The sequence below is a fragment of the Pithys albifrons genome, chromosome 1, assembly GCF_047495875.1.
Source record: "Pithys albifrons albifrons isolate INPA30051 chromosome 1, PitAlb_v1, whole genome shotgun sequence".
In the NCBI taxonomy this organism is placed as follows: Eukaryota; Metazoa; Chordata; class Aves; order Passeriformes; family Thamnophilidae; genus Pithys; species Pithys albifrons.
Window position 1 is genome coordinate 14,720,751 of NC_092458.1, and position 9,449 is coordinate 14,730,199.

A 9,449-nucleotide genomic window follows, 5' to 3' on the forward strand; every position below is an offset into this window, starting at 1 on the left:
TAGACTGCAATGAGTTGCCTCTTCGCTAGGCTGAAGGGATGAAGTGACCTCATCCGCTCCTTGTACAGCCTCTCCTCAAGGCCTTCACCATCTTTATTGCCCTCCTTTGGACACTTTGTAAGAGCTTAATCTTTCTTATATTGCAGTGTCCAAAACTGCACACAATATTCAAGGTGAGGCCACCCCACTGCAGAGCAAAGCAGGACAATCCCCTCCCTCAGCTGTCTGGCGATGCTGTGCCTGATGCCCCCCAGGACATGGTTGGCCCTCCTGGCTGCCAGGGCACTGCTGACTCATATTCAGCTTGCCATTGGCCAGGACTACCAGGTCCCTTTCTGTGGCACTTCTTTCCAGCATCTCATTCCCCAGTCTGTACCAACTTCCAGGACTGCCCTGTCCCAAGTGCAGAATCTGGCACTTTGTTGAACTTCATATGGTTGGTGATTGCCCGTTCTCTCATTTGTCAAAGTCTCTCTGCAGTGCCTCCCTGCCTTTGAGGGAATCAACAGCTCCTCCCAGTTTTGTGTCATCTTCAAACTTGCTTAGTATCTGTTCCAGTTCTGTGTCCAAGTCATTTATGAAGATATTGAAGAGCACTGGGTTGAAAATGGAGCCCCACTAGCAACAGGTCACCAGTCTGATGTTACCGCATTCACTGTTACCCTCTGTGCTTGACCCGTGACCCAGTTGCTCACCCATCACATGATGTGTTTATCCAACAGTGTGCTGGACATTTTGTCCAGAAGGATCCTGTGAGAGACAATATTGAAAGCTTTACTGAAATTCAAAAATATTACATCAACTGGCATCCCTGGGTCAACTTGGTGGGTTACTGTATCATAAAAGGAAATCAGATTTGATAAGCAGGACTTAGGAAGCCATGCTGGCTGTGACCAGTGTTTTTCAATATTTCCCAGAATACTCTTCTGCATGACTTTACCAGGCACTCAAGTGAGACAATATTTAAATGCTCTTTGTGAAACAGGTTTGACTTTATTCTGAACATATAAGAAGAAAAAAAAAGAAAAAGAAAAAAAAAGAAATATGAAAAAAGCATACTTTCAATTAAATTTTTTGCTTTCCAGTATTGAAATCATCTCTGATTTGTGAGTTACTCTTATGTCTACTACTAAAGTGTTATAAAGCTTGTTGATGTCAGCTAATATATGTATCATCTCTATAAACTGGTACAGAGTCAGGGCTCACTGTCCTATGGCCATTAAACAGTTACTTCATAGCAATGATCACATGGAACTTTCAAGTAGTAATCTGTTAATGCAAATGATGAAAAGATTTGCAATATAAAAATAGTTCAGAGGTTTTTCGCCAAAGTAGATATTTTGAATGAAGGAGAACTAATAACTCAGTAACCGAACCGAAGGAGAAGTGGTTTCTAGTTACGTATATTTGCCCTACTACTTCATGTTTTGAAGGAGTTTTTTTGTAGTATTTGGAGCTACTATAATTTCTTGTGTTCACATGGACTTCCAATATTGCCATAGGTATTTGGTTCCCATATTTACTACTTATAGCAGGGGAAGTAATGCTACCTTAAATGAGAAAGTTAGTGTCAAACCTTGGGAAGAGTTGAACCTTTACTGTGGGGAGAGGTAATTAGTACTTCTCTAATAGAGTATAACTCTAAGACATACTCTTTGGAGTATGATACTGAATCACAGAACTTCTGATGGCCTTCTGGGAGCTGAAACACTGTCTTTTCTGCATTTTCATGTAAAAAAATTCACTGTACAGTAAGTAATTGTCTTTTGATTATTTGTTAACAACTGTTCTTCATTTAGGGAGGATATTTTAGCTTCCATTTCTAGGTTACTTTAAGTGTTGGATAAACCATTAATGATAGAATTGAAAGGGTTTGGGTTTTTTTGCTTTTGTCTTTTTTTTTTTTGGGGGGGGGGGAGGGGAAATTACTAACTATAATATTGTCTTTTTTCTGTTTTTTTAGAGATCCAAACCAACCTGTTCCACAGGACACAAAGTTCATCCACACAAAACCCAACCGCTTTGAAGAAGTAGCCTGGTCCAAATACAATCCTAAAGACCAACTTTATCTGCATATTGGCCTGAAACCCCGAGTTCGTGATCATTACCGAGCAACAAAAGTTGCTTTCTGGTTGGAGCTTGTACCACACCTTCACAATCTGAATGAAATATTTCAGTATGTTTCCACTACAACGAAAGTCCCCCCTCCTGACATGACCTCATTTCCTTATGTGACGCGACGTTCTCCTGGTAAATTGTGGCCTGCCACCAAACGACCAGCAATGACACCAGCCAACAATCCCAAACATTCAAAAGACACCCATAAAACAGCTCCAGAAGATACAACAGTTCTGATAGAAAACAAGCGAGATTACTCCACGGAGCTGAGCGTCACCATTGCTGTGGGGGCATCCTTGCTGTTCCTCAATATTCTAGCTTTTGCGGCATTGTATTACAAGAAGGACAAGCGGCGTCATGAGACTCACAGGCGCCCCAGCCCCCAGAGGAACACTACCAATGATATAGCACACATACAAAATGAAGAGATCATGTCGTTGCAGATGAAGCAGCTAGAACATGATCATGAGTGTGAATCGCTACAGGCCCATGACACACTGAGACTAACCTGTCCACCTGACTACACACTTACTTTGAGAAGGTCCCCAGACGACATCCCACTAATGACACCCAACACCATAACCATGATTCCAAATACATTAACAGGAATGCAGCCTTTGCATACTTTCAACACCTTCAGTGGAGGACAAAACAGTACAAATTTGCCCCATGGACATTCGACCACTAGGGTATAGCTCAGCCCTTCCCCTTCTACTGTCACAAGCCACTTGGAAGAAAGAAAAAAAAGTAAAAAAGGAAAAAAAAAGAAAAAAAAAAAGAAGAGGAAAAAGTTATAATACCATCCATTGAACACCATATCAAAATCTAAAGTAAAAACAAGTAAAAGAGAAGGACAGTCATTATTTTCTTACTGATCCTTCCCACAGAAACTCACGGATATTAAACTTCAACTACAAACCCTGTGAAATGTGAAAAGTGTACATTGCTGTTGCGATACTGCTTTAAGATCTCAGCCACTTTGATTGAAAGTTGAGGCCAGAAGAAGTCATTTAAAATGGTGTTTTAAGTGTAACAAGCAAAGCAGAGTCTTCTGGAACACAGAGCCAGTGACTGTACAGGTGTTTTGTTTTGAGTTTTTATAATAAATAAAATAATAAAAAAGATTCTTTATGTGCCATACCATGAATGGCCATTGATAAAACAAAGACATCACCATGGGCTTTTACCCAGCATATAAAGCTGTAATCCAGATGGGGGAAATAGAATTTTATTATTAAATACAAAAATGAAAAAAAAAAAAGAGGAGGACTGACTATGCAGTAAAATACGTATAGTTCTGTGCAAAGAGATGACTTGCCAGCCTGAACTATATTTAAAGAAACTTTGTAAAAATGTAAATAGCTGTGAGTTTAAAATCAAACCAACAAAAAAAAAAAGCCGCTTTTATTGATGTTTTCAGTTTGAAAAGAGCTTTTAGAAAGATCGTGCATTCGATTGTGACCTATGTGTATATACATTAGTCATATCACCTCTGTTTCCTCCAAGACCAAGACCAAAGGAGGAATTTATTCTTAATTACTAGAGGTAAACAAAAACCATGAGTTTTTTCTAACATGTTTCATTTATATGAGGCCATGTTGTCATGCAGAGGATACAGTTGTCTGTGTGACCTGCGTACTTTTCTTACAGGTTACACTAGTGCATGTTAAAGTATTCATAGGAGATTGTGTTCTTTTCTGAAACATTTTTTCTATAATTTAATTTTGTGTTAGCCTTTGTTAAATTGCAACACAGCAATGGATTGGAAAATGAAGAGAAAAAAACATAAAAGAAAATAATTACTATTTTAAGCTTGTTGAACTGAACCAAGAAACATCCATTAATATATATTCAGAGTCCAGTTTGTAGTTCTTGGTTATTGTGATATGTTAGGAAGAGTTTTGTGCCCTGACAAGAGCAATGAAAGCCTGTGTTTTGGTCAGCCTTCTCTGAGGAAAATTAGCTCTATATTCACCAGCAGTTGCAGTGGAATCTCAGCTGAGAAAGCACCTCAGCTTTGCTAAATGAAATAATACCACAGCTTGGAAGTGGGGAAATGCAGGGTTGATTGTCTGGCTGTTTTTCCAAGCGTTCAGAATGATGTGTAAAGAACTTCTCAGCTCAGTATCTTGATTTGTGCTTGAGAGTGTACCTGTTAGAAAATGCTTATTTTGCTGATTTATTGCACAGCAGTCCTGTAGTCAAAGAATATCATGGAGAGAGAAGCAGAGAGATCAGCTGTTCTGCATCTGAACAAAATTAAAAATCCCAGAGAACATCACTCTCAGGAAGGGCAAAATTATTAGCTGATTATTCCCTTCTGCCCTTCCTTCACGAGAAAAGCAAGGGCCAAGCAGAGCAAAGTAACTTAGCAGTTTGATTCAAACAACTGATTTGAATGTGAAAAGCTAGAAATTAGTTCTCACAGATGAAGATTGCTTTATATTTTGTCTTTGAAAGTTACTCGATCATTGAGAGATAGTAACCAAAGATCTTTGAACAAATTGGTCTGCACTTGAACATAATTATCCCAGATGTATTTTCTATTATTAGTCCACAACTACACTACATCAATATCATATGTCCCATAAATATCTAACACAAGATGCCTTGTACCTCTACTTGTTTTCTACACTTTTTTTTTTAATAAAATACCTTGGAATATTCACCCCTAGAAATAAAATCAAAGGCAAGGTGATTCACTGAGGTCTGTTCATCTGCACAACTCCTTGTTGTAGCAGGCAATAAAGCAAATTCTGAAAGAAATAAAAAGTTAATGACATGATAAAAATGCAATATGTGGCTGATACAATCCTTTATTTGTAGTAAATGTACTATAAATCTGACCTGAAAGCTCACGTTGGAATGTGATAAAGTAGCAACCCCAAAGTACAACTAGTAGAAAATGGAAAACTAGTCTGTTTTTTTCACTGATCCATCACATAATATTAATTAATGCTGACTCTATACTAGGCCATTTCCACCAATTATATAATGCCTCAGCTGAGATGCAGCAGTTCATAACTCTTAAAAAAAGGTTAAAAAAAAAAAAGAAAAACAAAAAAAAAGGAAAAAAAAAGAAAAGGTAATGATGCTTGACATCATAATCAGTTGGGTATGTTTGTAATGTGAATTACAGTATTTGTTTAGTACTTCCAATTGTCTTCTGCTAGCAATATGTACAGTACTGTGTCAGGCTTGTGACATTTGGGTAAAAAAAGTTCCTGTAAGTGAATGATTTTAGCTTTTAAAAGTAATTGCAATGAAGTTGATTTAATAATTTGATACATCTGGACTGATGTATGATTTATAGAGGGAAAAGATTTATAGGGTCTTCATAGAATTCTATAATAATGATATCAAAATATACTTTGAAACTGTAAAAGAAAAACAAAAGTACTTTCCCAGGCTTATATTCTTGTCCTTATGAGGCACACAGGGTTCAATGGTTTCTTCTGTTATTGTTTTGCAATTTTTTGGTTTTTGCCTTAAGTAATGATAGAAGATATATATGGCTGGACACATATGTATAAACTTTTCAGCAGCATTTTTAATAATAAAATATCACGGTATTTTCTAATGCTTTGTGCAAATAACTACGTGTTCATCCTTTTGTGTAGAAAGTCTTTCAGAGGTGTGTTTTCTGCCCCATCTCCATTTCATTACCTAATGTAAACAATGTCTTGATGCACAGTATAAAAAAATTAAAGTAACAGAGGTTGCACTTTTAAGTTAGCATTGAGTTTTCATGGCTTCTGCAGTTCTATAAGTCTGTCAGTAAAAGGAAAGCAACTCAGACCATGAAGACATAAGAGAATAAGCTCCATATATTTATTACCTGTATGCACTGCAATTCCCATTGAAGCAATGGTTTAATTATTGTGTTAGTATTGTCTGAGGCACTGACAAAAAAGCTTGGGTAAGCAACTTCCCTTATTAGTGTATAGCTTAACAGCTAAAAAATGTATCTTCCAAGTTAGGGATCAAAATAATGCAGTTAAATCTAATACATCAAGCCTCCACAAGTAAATATACTTTTATATTTTAAATTTAAACGAGCAATGAGTTTTGCTAGAAAAAATATGTAGGCATAGTAATATATGTTACTTACATATATTTAAGGTATTTACATAAATTGTAAGTATGTTATTAATATCATTCTTCTTTCATAGGCTGAGTAAGTAAATTGTTTGTTCTTTTATGATGTCACATTCTGTTTATCAGTGAAACTTCCTTTCACTGGAAAGGTACATAGACATTTTAGTAATTTGAACTGGGTATTGTTTGCTTTCTGTAAATATTCTACTGAATAGAGGTACGAACAATAATGTTTGAAGAATTTTGAGCATATTAGTGAAGAGTATTTGCAAAAAGCAAATTCTGAATTGTTCATATTCAGATTTTTCATATGAAAAATTAAGCTTCTGAGATAGAAACATGTGCCTAATGACATAATCAAGCAGCTTGACTTTTGAATATTGAATTTGTATATGAAGCTTTTACAAATAAACTGCAGGTTTATAGTTGTTCAGCAAATATGTTTAATTACAGGTACACTTCAAAATTCCACAACTTGCTCTGAAGTAATTCATACACAAGAAAAGGGGTTACAATTGTGTAATTTCTGTGAATTGTTCACCTGAAATTGCTGGGTGAACTCTATAAATTAGCTTTTTTTCAATTAATCAGTTTCACATTTAAAAGAAGGAAACTTTGTTCATGCTAACTTAATATTGTGTTGTTTTATTCCCTTAATGTCTGAAATATAAATCTGCAGATTAGTATGTTCCTATTTTGACTTTGCTAAGAATATGATAATTTAATGGTATTTAATATCACATAAAAATAATTTGAAAAAATGCCATGACAATTATGTGCTTGTCTCAGATTTGTAGTTTTACATTTGTACTATTTAATTGTTGCCAACTGTTTCTCGTATTTTCATCTACAGCTGTTTGACATCACAAAACTCATCAGGTTGACTCTCTGCAGATGCCATTAGCAGCTGGTAAAACCTGGGATTTTCATCCCACTAGAAATTATGATATTATATATTTAATATCATAATATTTTTAAATGCTTCTCAACACATCAAATTAGCCAGAAAAGTAACATAGTAACCTATTACTAAAGCAAATGAAAAAGAAGACAGGTGTTTGGAAATGTCTGAACATCTTGTTTGAGCTGTAGCATAATAAATGACATTTCACTTTGGGATGAAGCTTTGATTCAAGCCATTTTGTTTGATGTTCCGCTGTGGGCACCAAGGTCCACACTATGTCTTCTAAAAGTTATGTAAGTTGTGTTTTAAGGAAGTTATGTTTTCTCAGTCTTTTATAGCCCACCCTAATTACTTTATCCAACTTTTACCGTATTAGAGAAACCCAGATTACTCAGGAATGATGTAGACACAACCAAGTCACAAAGTCCAGACCAGAGAACAAATTTTGTCATAAACCAAGTGAACTGCAGCACCCCTGAGATACAGTGATAATTAAGGAAAATATGAATTAATATTCTAACAATTCAAATGTAAAATAAACATCTAATAAATAAGGTATATTCCATTTTTATCAATGCAAAGTTCAAAAATTTTTACAATACCTACATTTTTCTAACTTCATTTTCTACTCCTTCCCCACAAAGAATAAAAAGACCTTTTCAGCCAGTACTTTCTGGAATATGCACATATGTAAATGAGCAGTGAAGTGTATGACGTCTTTTTGTTTTCCCTTCTACATAAAGATCCTCAGTTTCTGAAAGCATAAGTTCTTCCTCTAGTGCCTTTATCAGGGCTTGTAGTTTATCTAAGTGATTCAGAGTAGCCCCATTCGCAGGTGTCCAAGTTTAGGTAAAAGCTGGACAAAGAACTGACATTTCCTTTGATTATAAAACACAGTTGTGTTTCTCTCCAATAGCCAAAGATATGACACAAAAACATAGAGACCTTTATTTATGTTTTATTTTTAAAATACAGCATTTTTAGAGACCATTTTATCTTTTTTTTTCTTTTGATGCTTGATATCATGCTTTTTGCTGTACCTAACTCAAAGCCCTCACCCATTTCTAGTCATATCTTTTATTACATCAGAAATTTCCCTAGAGATACAGTTATGTTTTCATATGTTTGTTTTTTTTTCCTGTCACAACAATAAGTTTGGCCTCAGATTTGTTCCATTCTGTTCTGTATGACTGTGAGAAAGCATTTTTCATCTGACATTTTCCTTGGCTACTTTTATTGTTTAAAAAATTCCCCTGAAGGAGTATTTTTTTACATGGCAGTATTCCTCATCCTCGAAATGCATTGATCTCTATGGCTATCTGCATTTTGTGACAGCCTAACAGCTTTGCTTTGACATAGTGTATGTTGTAGGGGGAAGCTCCAGCTTGAAGCCATACTCTCCTGTTACTCTGTAGTTTTTATTATTGTTATTATGCACTGTTGTCATTGGTTTCTTTTCTGCATTGATCTTTAATCAAAGGTAAATTGAATTAGTATGTCATTCTATTCCCCAGCAAGATTTCTCAAATCCTACATTGCTGCCAATTCTTGTTTAGATACAGCTAATTACATTGCACCATCAAAACATAAAAATCTTTCTAAGCCATTAATGTTTCCTGATTCTACCATCAGTGCAAACTACTAGAGGCCTGGCACGGTTAGTCTTGTATGACAAGAATTCATGGTATAGTGCCTTCCACTTGGTGGGGACGTGTTTCACAGATATGGGTAAATAAATATAATTAGCATTTTCATGCATAAAAAATTAATTACATCAAAGGTAAGCAAGATCCAAGCAAAATTCATAAAGATTGCATTAGTATCCTCCCCTAGTGGTTATTCCATGGAGGCAACAATTTGCAGATCAATAGAGAGCATCTCCATGAGTGGTGAGTAGACTATAGTCAATGGGTATCTCACTTCAGAAACTAGAGTGGAATTTGAAGATTTCAGGAAATGAAGAGGATATTGCAAAAGCATTCTTAATGGAGTTTCAAGAATGTCTATCAGCAACAGCAGAGAAACTGCAGGAAGACTGTTTTAAAATAAATAGGAAGCAAATGCAAATTCTTCCTAAATGAATTTGACAGGAAGAAATATGATACGATGTGATATGAAATGACCTTAAAATAATGTGATGGATTTCTTCTGTGTGAAGGGCCAACAATAAAAAAGGAAAACCATCTCAAAGGATACATTTTTACAGAGACTAGTCAAATGAAATCACTGCAGATAATGAGATGATAATGGGATTTTGAACAGAGATGTTGTGTCATAATGCTATACCATATGGATTTAGAGATGTTGAACAAAATCTACAGTGCTCATC

General features: G+C 35.6%; 1 protein-coding gene across 3 annotated transcripts in view; it reads left to right on the plus strand.

Moving 5' to 3' along the window:
* NLGN4X (neuroligin 4 X-linked) overlaps positions 1 to 7,621 on the plus strand; it is a 176,996-nt gene extending 169,375 nt beyond the window's left edge. For all 3 annotated transcript variants that reach the window (XM_071566109.1, XM_071566287.1, XM_071566194.1), the window contains one exon: positions 1,964 to 7,621. In XM_071566109.1, the coding sequence (XP_071422210.1) occupies positions 1,964 to 2,813 (850 nt within the window). In that variant the 3' untranslated portion in view covers positions 2,814 to 7,621. The remainder of the gene's footprint in view (positions 1 to 1,963) is intronic.
* Positions 7,622 to 9,449: the final 1,828 nt, after the last annotated feature.